The 26,089-nt window shown below is 39.5% G+C and overlaps 1 protein-coding gene across 1 annotated transcript in view; it reads left to right on the plus strand.

Moving 5' to 3' along the window:
• Positions 1 to 26,089, plus strand: part of fer (fer (fps/fes related) tyrosine kinase) — a 226,968-nt gene that overhangs the window by 147,041 nt on the left and 53,838 nt on the right. Inside the window, exons 11-15 of the mRNA XM_060837245.1 lie at positions 1,909 to 2,112; positions 8,050 to 8,172; positions 12,186 to 12,242; positions 14,664 to 14,779; positions 16,912 to 17,006. Of these exons, the coding sequence (XP_060693228.1) occupies positions 1,909 to 2,112; positions 8,050 to 8,172; positions 12,186 to 12,242; positions 14,664 to 14,779; positions 16,912 to 17,006 (595 nt within the window). The remainder of the gene's footprint in view (positions 1 to 1,908; positions 2,113 to 8,049; positions 8,173 to 12,185; positions 12,243 to 14,663; positions 14,780 to 16,911; positions 17,007 to 26,089) is intronic.

A 26,089-nucleotide genomic window follows, 5' to 3' on the forward strand; every position in this document is an offset into this window, starting at 1 on the left:
TCACTTCGTAAGAAAACCAAGGCATTTTTTTAGAATGTGACTTTGTGTTATCCCAAGGGCTTTTTCATTGAAATGTAATATTGCAACGAAGACGCTTCATTTTTAATATTTCCAGGAGGACTTCAGGTTTTGAAGGATTGTGGAAAATAGATTTTGTTTCAAGTTTTTTGAAGAAGACTGGAGTGATTTCTTTATCGGTGTTCAAAAAAGGCCACTGAAAACGTTTCAGACATTGGCAGTTTTGTCTTTTAAAAAAACTTCCCAAAAATCACATGATTGGTGATAACTGCTTGTTCTGCTGTAGACCCAGTTGAGGCTGTTCTTTCTGCTTTTTTGTGAGGGACAAGAAACCTGCAAGGAATGTCTGCCTAGCCAATTTCTCCCTTTTCTGAAAATAAGCCCTTGTTGTTGAGTTCAATTTGGAACCAATTTGTTATTCTAAAGAGAATTGAAGAAACATGTTATTGTTATGTTCCTTGAGTAAGCTTTGTCTGCAAGATTCCATGGACGAACGTTCCTTCTTAGTGACTTGCCCATTCATCAAAATAACATTAGATTACTTACAGATTAGATTACTTACAGTGTGGAAACAGGCCCTTCGGCCCAACAAGTCCACACCGACCCACCGATGCGCAACCCACCCAGACCAATTCACCTAACCTGCACATTGTGGACTGTGGGAGGAAACCGGAGAACTCGGAGGAAACCCACGCAGACGCTGGGAGAATGTGCAAACTCCACACAGTCAGTCGCCTGAGGCGGGAATTGAGCCCAGGTCTCTGGTGCTATGGGGCAGCAGTGCTAACCACTGTGCCACCGTGGTGCCCACATAGATTAGATTACTTACAGTGTGGAAACAGGCCCTTCGGCCCAACAAGTCCACACCGACCCATCGAAGCGCAACCCACCCAGACCCATTCCCCACATTCACCCTTCACCTAACACTACGGGCAATTTAGCATGGCCAATTCACCTAACCCACACATTTTTTTGGACTGTGGGAGGAAACCGGAGCACCTGGAGGAAACCCACGCAGACATGGGGAGAATGTGCAAACTCCACACAGTCAGTTGCCTGAGGTGGGAATTGAACCTGTGTCTTTGGCGCTGTGAGGCAGCAGTGCTAACCATTCTATGGTCTATCTTGCTTTCAAGAATAAACCATTGGACAAACATTTTCTCAAAATATCTGCAGAGAATGCTTTTTTTTCTGTCTTTTGAAGAGTGTTTGTCTCTCTTTTGGGGGAATTTTAAAGCATGTTGCTAACCCGGTAGATGTTATTCAACAATGATGCAGCAATTAGTTTTGTTTTGATAATAAACCAATATTTGTAAAGAAACTTGATTGACAGATCTTTTTGTTTTGAAGCTTATATAGATAAGGTATTGAACTGGCCAAATTACGAACTGAAAGAAGTATGTTGTGACCTGTGGAGAAGTGGAACTAGAGTGCCAGTGCACTCCTCCACCCTTACTCATAGTAGCATGTAATACCTAGAATGTTGATCCCAAAGAAAAGCCACAAATGTAATTCAGAAATGCCTTCCTGTTTTATTAGTGACTTGCCCATTCATCAAAATAACATTAGATTACTTACAGATTAGATTACTTACAGTGTGGAAACAGGCCCTTTGGCCCAACAAGTCCACACCGACCCACCGATGCGCAACCCACCCAGACCAATTCACTGTTAAAGTGAACTTTCAGTAAATTAATCAGTGTAGTATTGGACTTCCACTATATTGTTTATAAATTTCATAATGTTTTTGCCAATGTGATTTCTTGTTGTGCATGTTAAATAAGACAGAGAATAGTTATAATTTTAAAATCCCTCCTTTTTGTGCTTAACACAGTATTGCGCATACTGTTGAGACATTTCATGAAAATTCAGATAACTCTTATTTTTCAGTTCTTTGACGTGATGCCTACCAGTGAAAAACCATTAGCAGAACAAGATTGGTATCATGGAGCAATTCCTCGAATAGAAGCACAAGAGTTGTTGAAACAGCAAGGTGATTTCCTGGTCCGAGAAAGCCACGGCAAACCTGGTGAATACGTACTTTCTGTTTACTCAGATGGACAGCGCAGACACTTTATCATCCAGTATGCAGATGTAAGTATGCTGACTATTGTCATAGACTCATCGAGCTGTACAGCATGGACACAGACCCTTTGTTCCAATGCGTCCATGCTGACTAGATATCCCAACCCAATGTAGTCCCATCTGGCGGCACCCGGCCCATATCCCTGGAAACCCTTCCTATTCATATATCTGTCCAAATGCCTTTTAAATGTTGCAATTGTACCAGACTCCACCACTTCCTCTGGCAAGAAATGTCATAATTAAACTGATTTATTTCTTTTCATCTGCTGCCAACTTTTTTCTTCAAGGATTTATTTTAAAGCTGTTTTGCACCAACTAAAATGCAGTATTTTGAGTACTTTAAGCTTTTACTATCACCATAGAAATCATTAACTAACTTAGAAGAAGGGATATTAATTTTTTAGTGATCTGTGCAAAGGATCGTACATCAACTTTTCATGTTTTAAGACTTTTAGCTTGTTCATTGCACTAAGATTTAACGTTGATTGAACTTTACTTAGTTAGCAACTAATATTGGGGCGGCAAGGTGGCTCAGTGGTTAGCACTGCTGCCTCACAGCACCAGGGACCCGGTTTGATTCCAGCCTGTGGCATTTGCACATTTCTCCCCGTGTCTGCTTGGGTTTCTTCTGGATGCGCTGGTTTCCTCCCACAGTTCAAAGATGTGCAGGTCAGGTGATTTGGCCATGCTAAATTGCCCGTTGCATTAGGTGCATTAGTCAGGGGGAAGTTGGTCTGGGTGTGTTGCTGTTTGGAGGGTTGGTGTGGACTTGTTAAGCCGAAGGATCTCTTTTCACACTGTAGGGAATCTAACCTAATATACAAAAATGCAGAAAAGATATTCCTTACTAACTTGTTAAAATCTCCAGCAATGCCACCATTTTTAAGCAATACATCATGGTCTCAGCAGAAATATAGCCTTGTAAATTCAAATGCAAATCACTCTCGGTATTTTGACAGGTTCCCTTTTGCCCACCACAAGTGAAGCAAGTCTTCCAGTATCATTTATAAACAAAGTCCCTTTCACTCAACCTTCTTAGCATCACTGACTTCAAATCTCATATTCCGTCTTGGTAACACTTATGATTATATAAATCTCCACAAATCTCATATGTTTATTTGTCAGCAAATTAAAACTTTCTGAAATGCATTCTGCTGCCACAACTGTAGCTACCCTGCTTTGTTCACATAGTGGCATCTCTCACTTGGTCTTTTTGCAGACCCTTTGAATCTGTAACTCTACCAGTGGTAAAGCCAATTATCGTTTCCTTTATGTTCATGTTTTGAAACCCACGTCTGACTTTCACTTGGGCTTGATCTTGTCACTGTGGCAATCTGGTAATAGGCATGGGCCTGTCTCCTAGCAGACTTCAGCTCAATCCACACCATCCCATGTTACACGGCTTTCTGTTTACCTTAAATTATTAAAGACAATGGAAAGCATAACATCTTACAAAGATGTATACAGTTGCTTGAGAGATATTGACTAGGCCATCTGAAAGATCTGGGCATATTTTAACCTATTTTTAAAAACGTGTGTAGATGTGACAATCTTGCAAATTTATAGAATTTTGAAAGAGTGCTCAAAAATTAATTTTATAATTTCACATTAAAACTTTGACTTAAACTTGAGGAAATAATTATTGCATTAAACATTAAACCCCCAAGGCTTATCCAGCATCTACAGTGCACAAGTCAGGATGGTGCAAGAAAACTCCCCACCTGTCTAGCTGAGTGCAGCTCCAGTCAAGTAACACGCAGGAAGCTTGGTACTATACTGGTCAAAGTAGCCTGCTTGATCGGCACAACATCCGTTATCCTCCACTGCTGACGCTCAGGAGCAATAGTGTGTGACTTCTACAAGATGTGCTGCAGAAATTTGCCAAATATTCTCCGACAGCACCTTCCAAACCCATGATTGAGAAGGACAAGGGCAGTAAATGCATGGGATCACCACCATCTGAAAGTTCCCCTTCAAACCATCCACCATCCTGACTTGGAAATGTATCAGTGTTTCTTTAGTGTCCCAAATAGGGAAATTGAGAAACAAATTTGTCAGAATAATAGGATGGTTATGGTAGGGGATTTTAACTTTCCAAACATAGACTGGTCTGCCATAGTATTAAAGTCTTGGATGGAGATGAATTTGTTAAGTGTGTACAAGAAAGTTTTCTGATTCAATATGTGGATGTACCTAATAGAGAAAGTGCAAAACTCAACCTATTCTTTGGAAATAATGCAGGGTGGGTGACTGAGGTGTCAGTGGGGGGAGCACTCTGGGGCCAGTGACCATAATTCTGTTAGTTTTAAAATAGTGATGGAAAAGAATGACTGGCCCTGAAATTTCAATTTCAAAATTGGAGGAAGGCCAATTTTGACAGTATTAGGTAACAACTTTCAAAAGTTGATTGGGGGTGGATTTTTGCAGGTAAAGGGACGACTGGAAGGTGGAGGCCTGTGACCAGTGGTATGCTGAAAGTATCTGTGCTGGGTCCACTGCTTTTTGTTATTTTTAAAAATGATTTAGATGTGAACATCGAGATATAGTTAGTAAATTTGCAGATTACACCAAAATTGGAGGTGTAGTGAACAGCAAAGATAGTTACCTCAGAGTACATCGGGATCTTGAACAGATGGGCCAATGGACTGAGGAGTGGCAGATGGAGTTTAATTTAGATAAATGTGAGGTGCTGCATTTTAGAAAGGCAAATCAGGCCAGCAGTGGGCGGCACAGTGGCTCAGTGGTTAGCACTGCTGCCTCTCAGCGCCAGAGTCCCGAGTTCACTTCCAGCCTCGGGCGACCACGTGTGTGGAATTTGCACATTCTCCCCGTGTGGGTTTCCTCTGGGTGCTCCGGTTTCCTCCCCTAATCCAAAGATATGCAGGTTAGGTGAATTGGCCATGCTAAATTGCCCATAGTGTTCAGGGATGGGTGGGTTAGCTGCATTTGTCAGGGGTAAATGTAGAGTAATAGGATAGGGAAATGGGTCTGGGTGGGTTACTCTTTGGAGGGTCGATGTAGACTTGTTCTGCCAATTGACCTATCTCCACACTGTAGGAGTTCTATGATGGTTCTATGACTTATATACTTAACAATAATGTTTTAAATGATTGTGCTTATACAACAGTGTACTGTCATCTTGCAAGTTTTCCAATGCCCTCTTGAACTTCCATGAGATATAGTTTCACAGGTGTTGCTAGAAAAAAGTCATTTTGTCAAAACTTCTCATCTTGTAAGAATATGAATTTAAGAGGATGGCCAACATTTTTTGCTGCATGAGAGAAGAGTGCTGCTCGGTCGGCAAGTGGACTATGAATTGTAGAGGCACTGTTGTCGACAATGAAGTCATTAATGCTGATTAAACCAGGCAGGAGACTCTGATTGGTCAGGACATTGCCATGAGAAATGAACCGACAACGGCTGTCACTTACTTTGTTGAGTTGAAATAGGCACAGTGCATGTATTTGGTCCTTCTGCCTATAAAGAACAGGGGCCTATGTATTCATGTATGTAGCTTTTCAATACACACAAGTGTGCCACATTGCAAGCAGCACTGACAATTCTAACTTGGTTGTCAGCATAATTTTTCACAATTGGGCTGTCTAATCACAAAATCACATTTCATGTGTTGCTAGTTCTGTAACCATGGGTTGGTTGGATACAGTCAGTATCTTGCTTTGGAAACCACCACAGGAACTTGATGTTTGATTTAATTCTGAAGGCTTCGGGATGTACGGGCACATATCTGGACCACAATGGCACTGAAATCCATTTCTCACATTACTCATTTTTGTGATAGATACAACATTTTTTCAGCTTGATGGAAGCATCGTATTAGTGGGGAACAGTATCTGTGATGCTCCTATCTAGTAGCAGTGTAAAACAGCTAGCCTGATCTGTTGCTCAACATTTTGATACCTTGTCCTTCCAGCAAAATCTGTACATTGGACTGAGTGACAGGCAGCAAGAAATGATCGATCAGGGTATCCATCATCCCAGAAGCCAGTTTTAATATTCACTGTTTCAACTTAAAAGTTTGGATGGTGAACAAATGACTCTGACCCTATTTACAAGATTGCTGAGAAGTCCAAGCTGGTAGGTCATGGATCTGTAGGAATCCCAGTTTGTACACTGATAAATGAAGGAGGTTTATGGAAGACATCTACAAAGAATCCCTGGCTGATTTCTCAGTTCGACCAACAGTGAAAGGGACCATCTTTAACTGGCCTCTCTCAAAGATTAATTTGAGCACAGAATAAAGCCTATTTAGACAGGTAAGGAAATTCTTGTGTGGCTGCATTTTCAGAAAATGCATCATCGAGATATTGAAAATATGCATAGCTAGAGGTTGTATGTCATTGTACTGATGATCTGTTTCTCATGGGATCAAAGGTATTTGAGAGTTCAGGGACTAACTAATGGGATCTCATGACCAAATGTATCCCCAAATGGGTTGCATTGTCATTAAACCTGAGTTGTGTTGCATGTTTGCTGAAGTTCAATGAATATAGGTTAATGCAATCATGTTAGCTCGAGATCTTCATGGTGTAGTGTTGCAGCACAAATGTCTATGGCTTCCTTGACTGGTATGTTGATGAATAGGTTCAGAATGTTAAATGTTCACATGGATACTGCATTGCTGGTGATAGGCAAGTACTGTATGGCATTTGCAACTGTGAAGGAATCCTTGATTTTGTAAGTGGACAACTTGGTGGAAACTGATTATAGTAATTCACGCTACTCTTGGGCAGTTATACTATGCAGAACCGGTCTTGAATAAGATCAAGCATAAAGGGATAAATTTCTTTTGGTCTTGGGTAACCTGTACATACATGGATGCAATGAAATGTGAGCATAAACCTCCATGTATATCTCCTGGAAACTCATTGCTCTCACCTTAGATCAGTAAATGCCTTTTTAGCTGGCTTTTGTTGAAAGCTCTTGTTATGCTGAGTGGTCGGACCAATGGATGCAAATTTCTTTGTGTCATTCATAATGATGTGCATTATATTGATGTAGACATGATTATTAAAGGTAACCATTCTAGTCCCTTTGTCAGTTTATTTTGTCAGTATGTGTAGGTTGGCCTTGGGATCTTGCCATGTTACCGGCAGATTTCTTTGCCAGAATGTTCTGAGTGAACCAGATCAGTCATAACAACAAGCAATGGTACAATCAAGGTCATGATTGCTGATACTAACCATGTTCCAGATTTAACTCTTGAATGTTTGTCCTCAGTCAATCTTCGTTGGATCTTGAGAAACTCAAGAGTGACATTATCATTGTGTCACGATCTTTTCCTAATGTTGCCTTTTATCAAACTAGAAATCTGTTGAACTTAATACCGTTTTCATAATCGGGGACTTAGTCAATGAAAGGCATAATTCCCAAACATTTTGTCCTATGCACGATCAATTGGTATTTAATACTTTGTAGGATGTTCTCTTTGGAACTGAGTTTAACTGATTTTTGTTTGTCAGTGCTATTGTTTGTACTTGGATTTTGTCCATAACCTTTCCTCTTATGAATTCTAATGAACAAAACTGCAATCTCTGTGGCCTTAACAAAACATCGGCAGCTCTCTTGATCGAGACTGTTTTATTTCATTCCTAACTTCACTTTGTTGTTGGTGAAAAGAATTTGAGGAAAAGGGTAACGAAACATTTGTCAATGAGAACAAAACCTCTCTAAGGGCAATAGAGAAAAGGTTTGTCCAGTTCAGTTTTGATTAGTAATGATCTTTGCTTCTTCACCCCACTATTCTAAAACTCTTGGTGGGTGAATACTCTTGAAATAAATGGCTGAGCTTGCTTTTCTACATATGGTCAATACTTAACAGCTTTTTAAAATTCAGTTTATAGCCTAATCCTGAGTAGCCGATATTATAAAGTGCTAGGAGTTTATTGAGTACATTTATGTATTTTATTCTAACTTTTTTTTACACAGAATCAGTATCGATTTGAAGGAACTGGATTTCCAACAATACCTCAGCTTATGGAACATCATTATTCTACAAAGCAAGTGATCACAAAAAAATCAGGAGTGGTGCTGTTGAATCCTGTTGTTAAGGTCGGAACATTCACATGACTGGGTTTTAATATTTTTGTCTTGATTGACAATCTCTAAATTTGCACAGTAAATGTTGTGCTATCTCAATTGCCAAATTTTCAAATTCTGAGAACTGCTGTGAAGAGAATAGTGATCTTGCAAAATTACTTATGCAGGATCTACATTTCAAGGGTTTTGGGTTGCTAAGCTGATATATGAAGCGTTGGCTTTGTGACCATTATAGAGAGAGAATGTTTCCTGAATACTTCTGTTGATGTATTTTTTCCACAAATCCGGATGACACAAGTTTCAGTACAATGGTAAATGCTTTATCGTCAGACAGCTGACGAGAGATTCTTAGTAACACCAAAACAATTATGTAGCCTACTTGTGGTGGCACTTCTCAATGAATCTCTGTTCTACACATGAAGGCAATATATATTACAGGAACAATACAGAGGTCGACAAATCACATGGTTGATTGCCGTTACATTGTTTAAGACAGGTAATTACAATTTTACAATGCCCGGAGATTGCTGATTCCTGTGATAACTAGCAAATGGTTTACAGGGACTATAATCATATGTTGATGGATAGAGATTTAGACAGAAGGACTTTGCTTTGTTCTCATTGTTGGATTCACATGCCTGTGTTAATAGGTAGGGGAAGCATGATAATGGGAACAGGAAACAGTTAATAAGGTTATGGCCAAGACTTCTTTGCCTGAGTCTGCAAGTGAAATGCTCATGTATGGCTCCAGAGGATTCGGTTCTCCAGGAGTCAGCCATCCCTCCCCTGCTGTGATGTCCCGTCTCATTCTGCAAGAGGGCAGGCATGCAATCGATACTGCAGTGAGTCCTTTTAGCAGTGGAATGTTTAAACCTTGAGTTCCCAATATTTCATGACAAAGAAGCAAAAATGGAACTTATTCTTCCGTGGCTTTCTAACTTCCTCATTTCAACCCATGCTGCTTATGCTAGCAAATAGTTCAGGTCCATTTTTTTGTGGTCAGAGTATATGACATTCAGGCAAGTGAGAGACAAAGAAGCAATACCAGAGGAGCCTTGATCTTTGCCATTATCGATCAGATGTGAACTTCTTGGTACCTGAATGGATGGGGGAGCATGGTGGACAAACTGGATGTTCTCTGCAGCTGCAGCAAGGAATTCCAAAGGTTATGGTACAGTGCCAAGAGCAAGAACATCTTTTGTGACCGAAAAAGAATGTCAAGTATAAGGGAGAGTAACCAGTTGGAGTGATCCATGTAAGAGTACCGATACAGGTCAAATGAGAAATGATGTTCTCCTAATGATATTTAAGGAGCTGATATCGAATTAATAAGCAGAATCCAAAAGACAAATTGCTTGTCCTGTACAAGTGAATGCCTATAGCTGTATTTTAAATCAAAACAAAATAGAGCAGGGATCGGTGTAAAGGATATTTAGGAATTGAAAGAGAATCAAGACCATGAACCAATGTAGCTACTTAAAGTAAGATATACAATGCAACAAGTGTGGCAAAATGTCTAAGATTAATAATGAAGTGATGAGTAAAGTTACATTTTCGGAACACAAAGATGGTGTCTGAATACGCAAATTATTGTCTCAAATAAAGATAATGTTTTTTTCTTGATTGGCCATTATGTAAACATGGATGTATGGTGACCCATGATGGCCCCTAAATATTCATGGTACTTCATGTTTTCAAGAGATAGGCAAAATGGAAACGGAGTTGGGTAACTCTGATAATAAAGAGTGACATTCAGGCAGAAGTGAGAAATGTTCTTTCATTAGAAGAGCAGGATATAGAATTCCTGGATAATCTATTGTGGAACCAACTAGGGAAGAGCCAATTTCAGGTATTGTTTTGTGTAATATAATAGAACTGTACTCCTGTCTGGCCACAGGAGAGTGCCAAAAGACTGAGGGCAGCTAATGTGATACTGTTAGTTAAGAAGAGGGGAATAGGGTTAAATGAGGAAACTACAAACTTATCAGTCAGACCTCAGAGGTGGGAAAACTATCAGAAGAAATTCTTAAGGATAGAATGAATCTGCATGAGGTTAGCAGAGATTAATTTTAAAAATAGCCAGCATAATTTTTTAAAGGAGGGGTTATGTCTGACCAATTTTGATTGAATTCTTCAAAGAGGTGATCAGGCGTGTAGACAAGGGCAGTGCTTTTGATGTCATCTGCTTGGATTTCAGCAAGGCTTTTGATGAAGTCCCACATTGGACACTGATAGCAAAGATAAGAGCCCAAGGAAAGTGCAAAAATTGCATCCACCATTGTCAGGAAGCAGAGGATGATGACTGTTGGTATTTTTGTTATTGGAAGCCTGTGCCCAATCGGATCCTGAAAGGATCACTGTTGAGGCCCTTGATGTTTGTGGTTTAAGTAAATGATTAACAGTTGAACTTAGCATGGTTGACCAGTAAGTTTGTGGATGATATGAAAATTAGTGAAGTAATGACTAGTCGAGACATCCATGGATTACAGGAAGATATAGACAGGCTGGTCAAATGAACTGATTAGTAGCAAATAGAATTCAGACCAGCTAAGTGTGAAATGATGGCCTTGGGCAAGGCAAGGGAAAATGCATTATGAATGGTAGGATCAGAGGGAACTTGGTGTACATGTCCACCAGTCTTTTCAGGTAGTGGGACTAGTTAGATAAAGTGGTTTAGAAGGATACTTGGCTTTTTTTTAACCTAAAGTTATATTGGAACTGCATAAAATATTGGTTAGGCCACATGTAAAGTATTATGGGCTGTTCTGAAATCCACACTAGAAGGGATGAGATAAAAGTAGAGAGAGTGCACAGTAGTTTTACTAGGATGTTGTGTGAGCTGGAGAGTTTCAGTTACAAAGAGAGATTGGTAGACTGGGGTTGTTTTCCTTGGAGCAGAGCAGACTGAGGTAGTATATAATTAAGATGTATAAAATTATGGGGAGCATTAACAGGAAGAGACTTTTCCTTTTTGTGGAGGAATCGATGACTGAGTGCATACATATAGCATAAGTGGCATGAGGTTTAGAGGAGATGTGAGGGTTTTGTTTCCCTAGAGGGTGGTGAGAATTTAGAACTCATTGCCTGCAAGAATGGTAGAGGTAGAAACCCTACAACATTCAAGGAATATTTAGATGTGCATTTACAGTACCAAGTCATATAAAGCTATGGGCCATGTATTGGAAAATGGAATTAGAATACAGGTCGTTCTGCCATAATGCATGTTTCATCAGTGCAAATTGGCTGTAGTGCAATTGACGAATCATGGACGTTGTTGGATAATGTTAACTTTCTACTGAATGGGTATAGCTATTTTCTAAAGCACGATTTTCTAAAGCACAAGGTTGCAGAGGGACACAACTGTTGTGTTACAGAAGGAAGACTTGTAGTTAGGTGGTTGTTTTGACACATGCAAATTTGATGGACCAAAGGTTCTTTGCTATGCTGTAGACTTCAATGGCTAATTAATAATCACAAATAAAAGATCCTCTGCCATGAAGTGATCACTATATAATGGAATTTTACCTGGATTCAAGGGTGACATGTATGAGTCAAAAACTGGAATCTTAAACTTAAATAAAAACAGTTGCATAGGGTTGAATAAGGTGGATAAATTAAAACATTTTGATACTAAATGGACATTGTGAACATATGGAAGAAATATTTCAGAGTTCTAGTGAGTTTTTAGAAGAATTGTCGTTCACATTGAGGTTTTGGATGTAAGTTTGTTCGCTGAGCTAGAAGATTTGTTTTCAGATGTTTCATCACCATACTAGGTAACATCATCAGTGAGCCCCTAGTGAAGCACTGGTGGTATGGCCCGCTGTTTATGTGTTTAAATTTCCTTGGGATGGTGACGTCATTTCCTGTGATGATGCCATTTCCTGTTCTTTTTCTGATGGGGTGGTAAATGGGATCATTTGACAATTTTTTTACATCTAATGTACGACTTTGTACACTGTGTATTAAATGTTTTCTGAAGGAAAATATATGTATTGTTAATACTTCTTTTAACTTCGGTACAGGACAAAAAATGGGTCCTCAATCACGAAGATGTGACACTTGGAGAATTGCTTGGTAAAGTAAGTCTGCTCTTTAAATTGTTTAACTTTTTAATGTGTGTAGAGGTATATTTGCATCATATAGCATTCTCAGTTTCTCAGTTATGAATCCAGTGTCAGGCCATGTTTCACAGTAATTCAGTACTGCGAAGTGTTTGAGGTTGATGATCATTCGCTTTTTGACTCTCTCCTTTTCCTCAGTTCTGTTGAAAGCCATCATCCTGAAGTATTAATTCTATTTCTTTCTCCACTGATGCTTTCTGACTTGCTGAGTGTTTCCAATGGTTTGGTTTTAGATTTCCAGAATTCAGTTATTTTGCTTTTTGCAAGCAAATAGATACTAATTCTACATAAGAAGATACATTGTCAGAGATTCCTCAGATTCAAAGCTTCACTGGTCATTGTGTTTTCTGGTAATGAATGCTTAAATAAAAACAGCCTTTACAAATATATTTGGAACCCTGCTTGGGTGGTGCAGGACAAAAGTACTGTGCCAGAAGTTTGGAGTTTGACACTTATCTTTCTTCTCTGATTTCTCATCTCCAAAGTAGTGGAGGTTAGTTTCATTTCACAATAGATTAAATTAGGAACAATAAACTTTGTGGATAGCAAGATAAATGACTAAATTATTTTTGCCAAAATACTTGCTTCTTTTCCAACTTTTATTCTTATTTTTGGAAACTTATTTTTGGATTCACTCAATTGTTACTTTAATACACATCATTTAATAAATATTGGCAACATTCTTCTTTCCTTTTTATAGACACTTTCGATGTTCAGCTCGCATAGAATATAGTTCTGTTTTCACCTCTCCAACACACTGCGACTATTGGGTCATTGTGTAGATTAGAGTGCATGCCTATGAAGGACCCTTGTTGGAAGTAAAACCAGTTCCTTTCCAGGCATTTGTGCTAATCCACTATTCAGTGTATCTTGTGTACATTTAGGAACATTTCACCTATAGTTTCCTGATTATGAAAAAATAAATTAATGTTTATGAAATATCTTGAATGTAAAAACAAAAAAACTGCTGGTTAAGTTCTGCAGGTCAGGTATCATCTGTGGCTGAAAAGGAATTAATGTTTCAAATTCATACAGATGTTGAATTTCCCCTTTTCACTGTCCAAGGCCCCAAAAACCTTTTCAAAGTGAAACAGTAATTTGCTTGCACTGCCTTCAATACACTACAATGTATTAGATTCTGTAAGTATGAATTTCTTTATATTAGAGAGATGTAATGTGGACTGTTTACAATGCTGTGAACATTCCATATTGTCTGTAAGTATGAACCCAAGCTAACGTTTGCTTGTTGTTTTAATCTTCCATCTTGCTTCTATGCTGGCATTTCTGTCCCTGTATTTCTGCTGTGTTCAGTGAAGCTCCATGGAGGTTTAAGAAACCATAACTTGCCTTCCATCTGGCCTTCTGGACTGAAAATTGAGTTCAACAACTTGAGATCAAAGCCATCACCTCCATCTTGTTGTATGTCCTTTTTCCTTGACCTTTTCTTCTTCTCCATTGTTTCTGGTTGATCTTTCCTTTGTTTCTTTCTGTATCCCTTTGTGATTTTAATATAGCAAGTCATGCATCATTTTCACATGATATTTGTTTCTTCATGATGTCCATTGCATCCTTTTTGTCTGTTACTGTAATGCCTCTCTGGGATAGCAAGCTGGAAATCAAGCTGCACTATTCCCAGAGTTGTCACAGTTAAGTTAAAGATTTTTTTAAAAATGTGCGGAACTCCCCAATTTACCTAACTTTATATTTGGTAGAAAGCACAGATCAGGTTTCTGTACTGAACAAGAATTCCGATTTATTACAAATAAATAGACATGTTACAGGGAAACAATTATGAACCAACAGTATGTCACTACTTCTTTAAACTCAACTCCCTTATTAGCTGTTTCTCTATTTCCACAGACAGGGAAAATAACATGGATGTTACAAATAGAGAAAAGGCTTTTCTGTGCACCTGTTCACAGGATTTTCTGAGATGATTTTTGTGCTGACCAAAACACAGCTTCTTGATTGCTCATCTCCGAATGCTTGATTTGTTTGCTGGAGGCAGAGAGTGACTGGTTGACACTCACAAAAATCTCTGATTTACTATATTAAAAGTCACAGCTTTCAGCACTTGCTGAACGAAAAATAACCTGGCTTTCTTTAGACTTAGTGTTTTTTAACTGCAGAGAGCAGAAATATCTCCTAAGCTTGCAGAGCTTCTCAATACTGTTGTAAACGTTGGCATGGATATTTAACATGAATATGCAAGTTTCCTTTAGACATTTTAAACATATATATTAAAGTACAGAAAGGGATTTAGAAGGCATTCTTGCAGGAAACAATGGAGTCAAAAAATATTTTCATACTTTTGCATTACCGTCGTGTTTTAATCTGAAAGTTATCTGTTTATGATTATATAAATGTTGTACTTTTCAGGGGAATTTTGGTGAAGTTTTCAAGGGAACATTGAAAGATAAAACTCCAGTGGCTGTAAAAACGTGCAAAGAAGATTTGCCACAAGAGCTGAAAATTAAATTTTTATCAGAAGCAAGGTAGGATTCCTATTTGGAGAATGCAAAGGAAGCAATTTTCTTTCATTTTTCATGCTGGCAAACTTGAACCTGAATGCGCTTTAGAGAACATCTCTGGGATATCAACACCAAACAACCCCACCCCGTGGCTGAACATTTCAACTTGCTCTCCCACTCTGCTGAGAACATGCAGGTCCTGGGCCTCCTCTATCACCACTCCCTCATCACCTGACACCTGGAGGAAGAACGCATTATCTTCCGCCTCAGAACCCTTCAACCCAGGGCATCATTGTTGACTTCATTTCCTCATTTCCCCTCCCCCCCACGCCCCCCCCACCTTACCCCAGTTCCAATCTTCCAGCTCAGCACCACCCTCATGACCTGTTCCACCTGTCAATCGTCCTTCCACCTATCTGTTCCACCCTCCCCTCCAAACTATCACCTTTATCTCCTCCTCCATCCACCTTTTGCTGTGCTTTTCCAGCACCACACTCTCAACTTGAATCTGAATGTACCATTTAAAGTTTTGTTGAAGCAAGATCATACCAATCTCGTTCAAGATTGGTTACCAAAAAGATAAAGATTTATTATTGTTATCTTTACACCCTTGCACCTGATCTCTGTCTGTATTGTATTTTGCTTCCATTTTGTAGTCCACCACAGATATTTGGAGACAAAAATTTATAGAGTTTATAATATGAGATTGATTTTGACCCATGGGCATAATAATGTTCGTAATATATGTTAGTCACCATTGTTACTGCTGATGTGAGCCAATAGCATCATGATAAATTGTAATACCTTTATAAATTTCAAATCTGCCATAGCCACACTCTCAAGTTAATCATGACCAGCCTCTCGATTGCGAGCTGGGCTCACAATTGAGGTCATTGGTACCTAGACCGTGTACAATAACCCTCCTCCCACATGCTCATGATAAAGGCAGTGATCATAGTTAATAATTAAGACATATTTGTCAAAGATTTCATCTTGTTTCAAATTCTTCTGAGTAAGATGATAACTAATCACTTTACTATCTGAAAGTTGATGAACAACAACTTTATTTTGGTCAACTTTATTACTAAAACAGAGGAAAGTTTTCTTTAAGTCTGACCATCTGTGTTAAGGTAAACTTGGGTTACTATTCTCTCTCAAAAAATATACAGTTTGATCTTAAGAATACTTTTGTTTTCTCTCCCTGTTCAGATAGGTCCTACAGTCTGATTACTGAATCCTTCCAAGTATAGGCATCACCAAGAGATCTACTAATGGAGATTCCCATTGCTACCTGTGATGTGAACTGCCTGATCTAGTTGATTAGCATCCATACCAAGCTTATAGCTAAAAGGCAGGCACTGAGACCCCAATCTGGTGGGAAATGAAATACTGATCTTGTTTTCGAATATCCAGATTGAATACATGGGCTGCTGCCAGTTACTGTTGACCTCAGTCCTAATTGTCTTAATTTAACTACAATTTAATAACGATTCCTTCATTTTAATTCATGCTGATTTTTGTGTTAACCCAATATCCTAGATGGTTCATGAGAATGATTGCATAATCTTCTGTCATCGGATACCTAATGGTTGGACAGCTGATTTCCCTGAGTTGACTGCATATTACCTTTCTTTTCCAGATCTGGCTGTCAGCTGGATTGAAAATCTTTGCAGCCTCAAGTCCATTTGAGTTTAAGATTGTAACATGAATCAAAACCAAATTCTTAATGGTTGAAAAGATTCAAATTCAGTGACACTTTTTAAAAGCCATCATTAAGTTGAATATTACTGGAAAAGAAATTAATGGAATGGAATGTTCACTTAGGTGAACTAGAGGTGTATACTGTTTCAGTCCGTATCAGAACTCATTGAGAAATTGAAAAGGCTTCACATCAAGACTATCACAGTTGCAGCACTAGACTTAAGGTGGAACACCTTTGCCACAGAAGTGTGAAGCTGGTGCTTTTTATCAATTTATGCTAAAACTAAATTTTCTCTTCTCTTGTTTTTGGTTTAATCATTTTTTTTGCACACCAACCTTTTCACTGGTCTTGATAATTCGAATCTTGATTAATCATGTCTGCATTGGAGTGCTATGAACATTGCAAATCTTCCCAAAAAGCTTTCCGTAAATAAGTATATTTCACTTTTATACAGGATACTCAAGCAGTACGATCATCCAAACATTGTCAAACTGATCGGAGTCTGTACCCAAAGGCAGCCAATTTACATTGTTATGGAGCTAATACCAGGTAACATGCTTAAGTGCTTCAGTGTCATGATCTATGCTTAATTATAATAGCCTAAATATATGAAAATGAATTTGCAGTTAACTAAGAAGCCAAAAATGCAGTCTTTATAATGTTGTTTATTATTTCATTGCCTTGCCTGAAAACTCTCATCACATTTTAAGTAGGGCAGAATATGAGTACAGTGAAATCCATAGAAGCCTGTTCAAAAAACTTCACAAAAAAATGATTGTTAGATTTCTTTTAAGAAGTCACAATTTGATTCCAAATTTGTCCACTTTTTATCATTCACACTGGAAGCATTGACTCCATCAACACTTCTCAATACCTTGGAAAGACAGCCAACATAATCATAACCCATCCAGGTTATAATCTCTTCCAACCTCTTCAGTCGGGCAGATGTGGAATACACATACCGACAGATTGTAGAATAGTTTCTTTGCTGCTGCTATTAGATTTCGAAGTGGACCTGTTAAATTTCAAATTTAATTTTGACCTCACTCTTTGTGCAACTTCTCTACATCCATAACACTGTATCCCTCATTCTGTTCTGTTACTCTTATGCAATTATAGAGTCATAGAGATGTACAGCATGGAAACAGACCCTTTGGTCCAACCTGTCCATGTCAACCAGATATCCCAACCCATTCCAGTCCCACCTGCCAGCACCCGGCCCATATCCCTCCAAACCCTTCCTATTCATATACCCATCCAAATGCCTCTTAAATATTGCAATTGTACCAGCTTCCACCACTTCCTCTGGAAGCTCATTCCATACATGTACCACCCTGTGCGAGAAAAACTTTCCCCATTAGGTCTCTTTTATTTCTTTCCCCTCTCACCCTAAACCTATGCCCATCTAGTTCTGGACTCCCTGACCCCAGGGAAAAGACTTTGTCTATTTATCTTATCCATGCCCCTCATAATTTTGTAAACCTCTATAAGGTCACCCCATAGCCTCCAACACTACAGGGAAAACAGCCTCAGTCTGTTTAGCCCCTCCCTGTAGTTCAAATCCTCCGACCCTGGCAACATCCTTGTAAATCTTTTCTGAACCCTTTCAAGTTTCACAACATCTTTCCGATAGGAAGGAGACCAGAATTGCACGCAATATTCCAACAGTGGCCGAACCAATATCCTGCACAGCCGAAACATGACCTCCCAACTCCTGTACTCAATATTCTGACCAATAAGGGAAAGCATACCAAATGCCTTCTTCACTATCCTATCTACCTGCGACTCCACTTTCAAGGGGCTATGAACCTGCACTTCAAGATCTCTTTGTGCAACAACACTCTCTAGGACTGTACCATTAAGTGTATAAGTCCTGCTAAGATTTGCTTTCCCAAAATGCAGCACCTAGCATTTATCTGAATTAAACTCCATCTGCCACTTCTCAGCCCATTGGCCCATCTGGTTGAGATCTTGTTGTTATCTGAGGTAACCCGCTTCACTGTCCAGTACACCTCCAATGTTGGTGTCATCTGCAAACTTACTAACTGTACCTCTTAGGCTCACATCCAACTTATTTATGTAAATGACAAAAAGTAGAGGACCCAGCACCGATCCTTGTGGCACTCTACTGGTCACAGGCTTCCAGTCTGAAAAACAACCCTCCACCATCACCCTCTACCTTCTACCTTTGAGCCAGTTCTGTATCCAAATGTCTAGTTCTCCCTGTATTCCATGAGATCTAACCTTTGTATGGTATGTTCTATCCGTATTGCACACAAAACAAAACTTTTTACTGTACGTAGGTACATATGACAATGATAAATCAAATCAAACAGGAAATGTTGGAAAAACGCAATATTATATTCAGGTATGGAGATGTGTTAAGTCAGCAGAATGCTGTGTTGCTATTTAATAAATTTTTTCAGAATTTCTCTCCAAACCAGTTTTCAAAATTGTAAAGAGGAGTTGATTTGTGAGATGACTATGTCACTAAATTGTGTATTTGGGTCATATTTTAGGTTATATTATAGAGAAATTATGTTAGAGACACAGATATTTCATGGATCAATAATAATGAAACAAATTTGAAATTAAAAATATCTAGAGCTTATAAAGAAGCAACAGAAATGACGATTAGGAAGGTGAAGGGGAACAAAAAAATGCTGTAGAATAAAGGGTAATGAAAGGATATTTTCTCTACATGAATTAATAGTAAGACCATTAACATAACAGGAAGGAGTTGCAAGGCGAAAAGACCAAGTTTATAATTCAAGTTCAGGAAATGTCACAAACATCCATTCCTTCCACAACCGATGCTTGGTAGCAGTAGGATATACTAACTACAAGATGCACTGCAGAAATTTGCTTAAGATCCTGAGACTGCACCTTCCAAATCTTTGATCACTTCCATTTAAGTGGGCGATGGCATGAGATTTGTGGACACATTATCACCTGTGAGATCCCTTCCAAGTCATTCGCCATCCTAACGTGGAAATATACTATCGTTCTGTCACTGTCACTAGGTCAAAATCATGGAATTCCCAACCTAAGGGCCCTGTGTGCCAACCTATGCAGTTGATTGCAGCGGTTCAAGAAGGTGGCTCACCAGCGCTTTCATAAGGGCCACTGAAGATGGGCAATAAATCCTAGTTAGTCAGTGACATCATGACCCACAAGTGAAAGCAAAAACATTAATGTAAATAATTGGCCTCCATTTTCACAAACGGTAGATACTGAAATTGTAGGGAACTCGGCAATTAAAAGTTTCTCACAATTAGTGGAAGTTACTCAAAGTGACTAGAAATAAAGAAATTCATTAAACCAAAGATAAGCTAATCACTAGGACCCCAGTTAATTGCATCCAACTTTCCTTCTTCTTCATTCAGTGGAGTATAAAAAAAACTGACAGCAGACTGGACAATGGAATAAGTCCATAAATTACAGGAACAAAAATGGGCCATTTAGCCAAGTGAGTTTGCTTCCTCAACCCTATTCTCTTGTCTTCTCCCACCCTTGATCCCCTAATCAAAGATTTGATATTAAAATATAAGAAAAACTGCAAATGTTTGGAAATCTGAAATTAAAAAAATGAAGTACTAGATTTGCATAGTTGGTCCGACTGCTTCTGCAGAGAGAACTGGCTAGCCATGATTTGTTTGGGTGCTTACATGTCAGCACAATTCAATTGCTGACTGATCTCTCTACAACCTAAGTGTTGCTATTTATAATACTTGTTATACCTGTCTTGAAGAAAGGAAGTTTGGAACTAATAGACCAGTTAGTTTAAATCCAATTGTAAACCGAAGTAAATCACTTGGATGGCATAACTTAGCATATGGAGAACATTCCTGATGAAGACTTATGCCCAAATTGTCAATTCTCCTGCTCCTTGGATGCTGCCTGACCTGCTGTGCTTTACCAGTGCCACACTTGTTGACTCATCTCCAACATCTGCAATCCTCATTTTCTCCATATGGAGAACTATTCCTGATTAAGCAAGTCAGCATGAATTTTTAAAGGCAGATCATGATTCACCACCAACTTTACAAAGTGGACAAATAATGGAGATGCTGTGGTTGTGGTTTATTGAAGTTGCAAAAACTATTTGACAAATTGCCCAATAGAGATTTGAAGCCATGGAATTCAGAGATTTGTGTTTATAAGATAGGTATTACGTTAACAGCAGGCTCCAAAAATGGCTTCTCAGAATGGAAAGTTGCATACTTTGAGACCAAGCTGGGCTACTCAAACTGCCTGTTTTTGCAAATAATATGTAACAATAAGTTACACATGTTCTCCTTCTACAGATCATAGATAGATAGAAAATAAGAGAAAGAGTAGGTCATTCGGCCCTTTGATTCTGCTCCACCGTTCAATATGATCATGGCTTATCAACTAACTAATTTCCCTGTTCCTGCCTTTCCCCATATTCTTTCAACCGTTTAGCCCTAGGAACTACATTTAACTATAAACATTCGGTATTTTGGCCTCAACCACTTTCTGAGGCACAGGATTTCCAAAGGCTCAGCATGAAGAATTGTTTTCTCATCTCAGTCCTAATTGTCCTACCCTGTGAGCATAGTTCTTGACTCCCAGTGGGAACATCCTTGCTGCATTTAGCCTGTCTGATCCCGTTAGAGCTTTAATAGGTTTCTGAGATCCCCCCTCATTTTTTAAACTCCAGTGAATATAGACCTAATTGATCAGTCTGTCTTCATATGTTAGTCCTGCCGTCTCAGGAATCAGTCCTGCCATCCTAGGATCAGTCTGTTAAATTTTGATTGCACTCCCTCTATTGTCACACCCTCTATCCTTCAGATAAGGAGATCAAACTGCACACAGTATTCCCGGAACGATATCACCGTGGCACTGTTCAGTTGCACAGCGCTTCAATGCTCCTGTACTCAAATTCTCTCACAATGAAAGGCAATGTGCCATTAACTACCTTCATTATCCACTGCACTTACAGATCCACTCTATGTAACTGATGCACTAGGACAGAGACAGTGTGGCGCTAGAAAAGCGCAACAGTCAGGCAGCATCCGATGAGCAGGAGAGAGTCAATGTTTCAGGCGGAAGCCCTTCGTCATTCCTGTTTTCCTGCTCCTCAAATGCTGCCTGACCTGCTGTGCTTTTCCAGTGCACCATGTTTGGACTCTGATTGTCCAGCATCTGCAATCCTCACTTTCTCCTAATATACTAGGACACCCAGGTCTCATTTCACCTTCCCCTTCCCAGTCTTTTGCCATTGTGATAATCTGCCACCTTGCTTTTGCTACCAAAGTGGATAATCACTCACATTTATCCACATTTACCACCTGTCATGCATTTTCCCAGTTGCTCATCTTATTCAAATCACAGTGAAGCATCTCTACATCTTTCTCGCAGTTCACTTTCCCACCTAGTTTTGTCATCCCTCAATTAAATCGTTAATATATATTGTGAATAGCTGGCTTTCAAGCACCAATCCATGTGATACTCTGCTCGTCACTGCTTGTCATTCAGAAAATGACCCCATTTACTCTGATTTTTTACCGGTGTGCCAGTGAGTTCTCTGTCCATTGTTAGGACTTTTAAAAATGCATTTTGAAAAGTCCAAATAAGCTATACCTATTGATTTCCCCTTATCAATTCCAGTAGATACATCTTCAAAACATTCTAAAAGATTTGTCAAAAATGATTTTTTTTGTAAATCCATACTGTCCAAACTTGTCCGTATCTTCTAGCTACTCTGCTATTAAATCTTTTATAATGTACTCTCTATATTTTCCATTATACTAAGTCAACTTTAGTCAACTCAGCCACATTAGGGAGATTTAAACAATCCTTAGATAAGCAGATGGATGATCAAAGTTTTGGCGAAGATTTGTAGCTCGGGTGCTCGTTGTTGTGGTTCTGTTCGCTGAGCTGGAAGTTTTTGTTGCAAACGTTCCGTCCCCTGGCTAGGCGACATCAACAGTGCTTTGGAGCCTCCTGCGAAGCGCTTCTTTGATGTTTCTTCCGATATTTATAGTGGTCTGTCCTTGCCGCTTCCGGTTGTCAGTTTCAGCTGTCCGCTGTAGTGGTTGGTATATTGGGTCCAGGTCGATGTGTTTGTTGATGGAGTTTGTGAATGAATGCCATGCTTCTAGGAATTTCCTGGCTGTTCTCTGTCTGGCTTGCCCTATGATAGTAGTGTTGTCCCAGTCGAATTCATGTTGCTTGTTGTCTGCGTGTGTGGCTACTAGGGATAGCTGGTCGTGTCGTTTTGTGGCTAGTTGATGTTCATGTATGCGGATTGTTAGCTGTCTTCCTGTTTGTCCTATATAGTGTTTTGTGCAGTCCTTGCATGGTATTTTGTACACTACATTAGTTTTGCTCATGTTGGGTATCGGGTCCTTCGTTCTAGTGAGTTGTTGTCTGAGCGTGGCTGTTGGTTTGTGTGCCGTTATGAGTCCTAAGGGTCGCAGTAGTCTGGCTGTCAGTTCAGAAACGCTCCTGATGTATGGTAGTGTGGCTAGTCCTTTGGGTTGTGGCATGTCCTCGTTCCGTGGTCTTTCTCTTAGGCATCTGTTGATGAAGTTGCGCGGGTATCCGTTTTTGGCGAATACCTTGTATAGGTGTTCCTCTTCTTCTTTTTGCAGTTCTGGTGTGCTGCAGTGTGTTGTGGCCCTTTTGAATAGTGTCCTGATGCAGCTTCGTTTGTGTGTGTTGGGGTGGTTACTTTCATAGTTTAGGACTTGGTCTGTGTGTGTTGCTTTCCTGTATACCCTTGTGGTGAATTCTCCGTTCAGTGTTCTCCGTACTATCATGTCTAGGAATGGGAGTTGGCTATCCTTTTCTTCTTCTCTCGTAAATCAGATTCCTGTGAGTGTGGCATTGATGATCCGGTGTGGTTTTTCTATTTCCGTGTTTTTAATGATTACAAACGTGTCATCGACATATCTGACCCAGAGTTTGGGTTGAATTTGTGGTAGGACTGTTTGTTCTAACCTTTGCATAACTGCCTCTGCTATGAGTCCCGAGATTGGTGATCCCATGGGTGTTCCGTTGATTTGTTCGTATATCTGGTTGTTGAATGTGAAGTGTGTAGTGAGGCACAAGTCCAGTAGTTTAAGTATGCCGTCTTTGTTGATAGGTTCCGCGTCCTGTTGTCTGTTCTGTATGTCCAGTAGGTTGGCTCTTGTTTCTCTGGCTAGGGTTTTGTCAATCGAAGTGAACAGTGCCGTCACGTCGAATGAGATCATGGTTTCTTCTTTGTCTATGTGTATATTTATGATGATGTCCAAGAATTCCTGTGTTGATTGTATGGAGTGTTTGGATCCGCTGACCAGGTGTTTCAGTTTCTGTTGTAGTTCTTTGGCCAGTTTGTATGATGGTGTTCCTGGTAGTGTTACTATGGATCTGAGTGGGATGTCTGGTTTGTGTACTGATGGATGATTTTGGGATAGTGTAGGGGGACGAGCTGAGAATAGTTCACAGGTCAAGGGCTGAAGGGCCTGTTCTGCGTTGTATTGTTCTATGTTCTAATGTCAGGCTAATTTGTCTATAGTTTCAGATTTCTCTCTAACTTCATTTTTTAAATATTTGGGTTAGATTAGCAGCCCTCCAAACCATAGCAACTGTTCCAGACTCTCTAGAATATTGAAAAATGTTGTTTCCCTTTGTTTTGGTATTCTTGTACATGCTGTGATGAGCTCAGGCTGAAAAGCCTCAACAAAAAGCAGTACTCAAGAACTTGAGAAGATTGACTATGCGAGATATTACTAAAACAACTAAACTGTCAGTGAACAGAAAAAAGAGTTTTTTGAAAACCTTTTATATGGGATCTTCTAGAATACCTTCTAAAAGTCATCCACTGGCTCTCCCTTATCACGTCTACCATTACGTCCTTTAAGAATTCCAATAGATTTGTCTGATCCTGTCCCAGAATTAATTACATTATTTTCCATCGTAATGAAGAATTCTGCCATATTTTGGTCTCATTTCTCCAAGGAGCTTTGTACAGTTAGATTGCCAATTTCTAGTCTGTTTTTCCATTTGATTCCTAAATGTATTGATCCAGACAATCATTCCAAGTGCACTCAAGGAATTCCTCTCCTGTAGTATTACTAATTTTGTTTCCCAGTGTACACGCAGATTTAAGCCATCTATAATTACTACAGTACCTTTAATGCTTGCATTTCTAATTTATTGTTTAATGCCTTCCTCAATATTATCACTATAGTTTGCGGATCCATATTCAAAACTTACTTTGTTTCCTTCCTTTTGATGTTTCTAAGCTCTATCTGTACAGATTCCGCTTCACCAATGTTAATATCCTATTTTAACTCATCTGTGGGATGTGGGCATTACTGGCTGACCAGCATTTATTGTCCATCCCTAGCTGCCTTTGAGAGGATGGGGTGAGCTGCCTCCTTGAACCGCTGCAGTCCATCGGCTGTTGGTTGACCCACTATGCCATTCAGGAGGGAATTCCAGGATTTTAACTCTGGGAAAGTGAAGGAACTGTGATATATTTCCAAGTCAGGATGGTGAGAGGTTTGGAGGGGAAATTGAAGGTGGTGGTGTTCCCATGCATCTGCTTCCCTTGTCTTTCTAGATAGAAGTGGTCGTGGGTATGGAAGGTGCTGCCTGAGGATCTTTGGTGAATTTCTACAGTGTATTTTGTAGAATAATACACATTGCTGCTACTGAGCATTGGTGGTGGAGGGAATGGGTGTTTGTCAATGTGGTGCCAATCAAGATGGTGTCAAATTTCTTGAGTGTTGTTGGAGCTGCACTCATCTAAGCAATTGAGGAGTATTCCATCACACTCCTGACTTGTGCCATATAGATGGTGGACAGGCTTTGGGGAATCAGAAGGTGAGTTACTCACCGAAGTATTTCTAGCCTCTGAATTGCTCTTGTAGCCAGTGTGTTTATGTGGCACGTCCAGTTCAGTTTTAACCTCCAGGATGTTTTTTAGTGGGGATTTGGTGATGGTAACACCATTGAATGTTGAGGGGCAGTAGTAGTTATATAGTTTCTTATTGAACTGGACTCGCTACATAACCACAGTAGTTGCACATTTTTTTTTTCTTTGAACCTAATACACTCCTAATAAGTTCCACCCATATAGATGAAATATAGAAATATCGATTCACTGGATAATCCCATGTGAATATCCTCTGAGTATAGCAGCAGTGATCTCCCTAATCAAAAATGCCACTTGCCTTCCTCTCTTGCCTCCCTTTGTATCCCTTGTATCCTAATACCTGGAACGTTGAGCTGCCAATCCTAGCTCTCCCTCAGCCATGTTTCTGTAATAGCTATGATATCCCTGTCCCATATTCCCACACATGCTCTGCATTCATCCACGTTATCTGTTAAACTGCATTGAAAAACTGCAGTTTACTTAATCAGAATTACTTTATTCTCTGACATGCCCTTGGTTTTTCTTGTCTAGTTAACTTCCTGTCTTCCACTATCCTCAACTTTCTCTCTTCTTATCCCCTTCTCCCAACCCCCTCGTACTAGTTTAAAGGTTCCCGAGTAGTTCTAACAAATCTTCCAGCCGGGATATTGGTCCCCCTCCAGTTTAGATGAAACAGAGATCTAGGGATTCATGTACATTGTTTATCTGTGATCCAATTTTCAATAAAGTGAGTGGT

The sequence above is a fragment of the Hemiscyllium ocellatum genome, chromosome 2 (assembly GCF_020745735.1).
Source record: "Hemiscyllium ocellatum isolate sHemOce1 chromosome 2, sHemOce1.pat.X.cur, whole genome shotgun sequence".
Lineage (NCBI taxonomy): Eukaryota > Metazoa > Chordata > Chondrichthyes > Orectolobiformes > Hemiscylliidae > Hemiscyllium > Hemiscyllium ocellatum.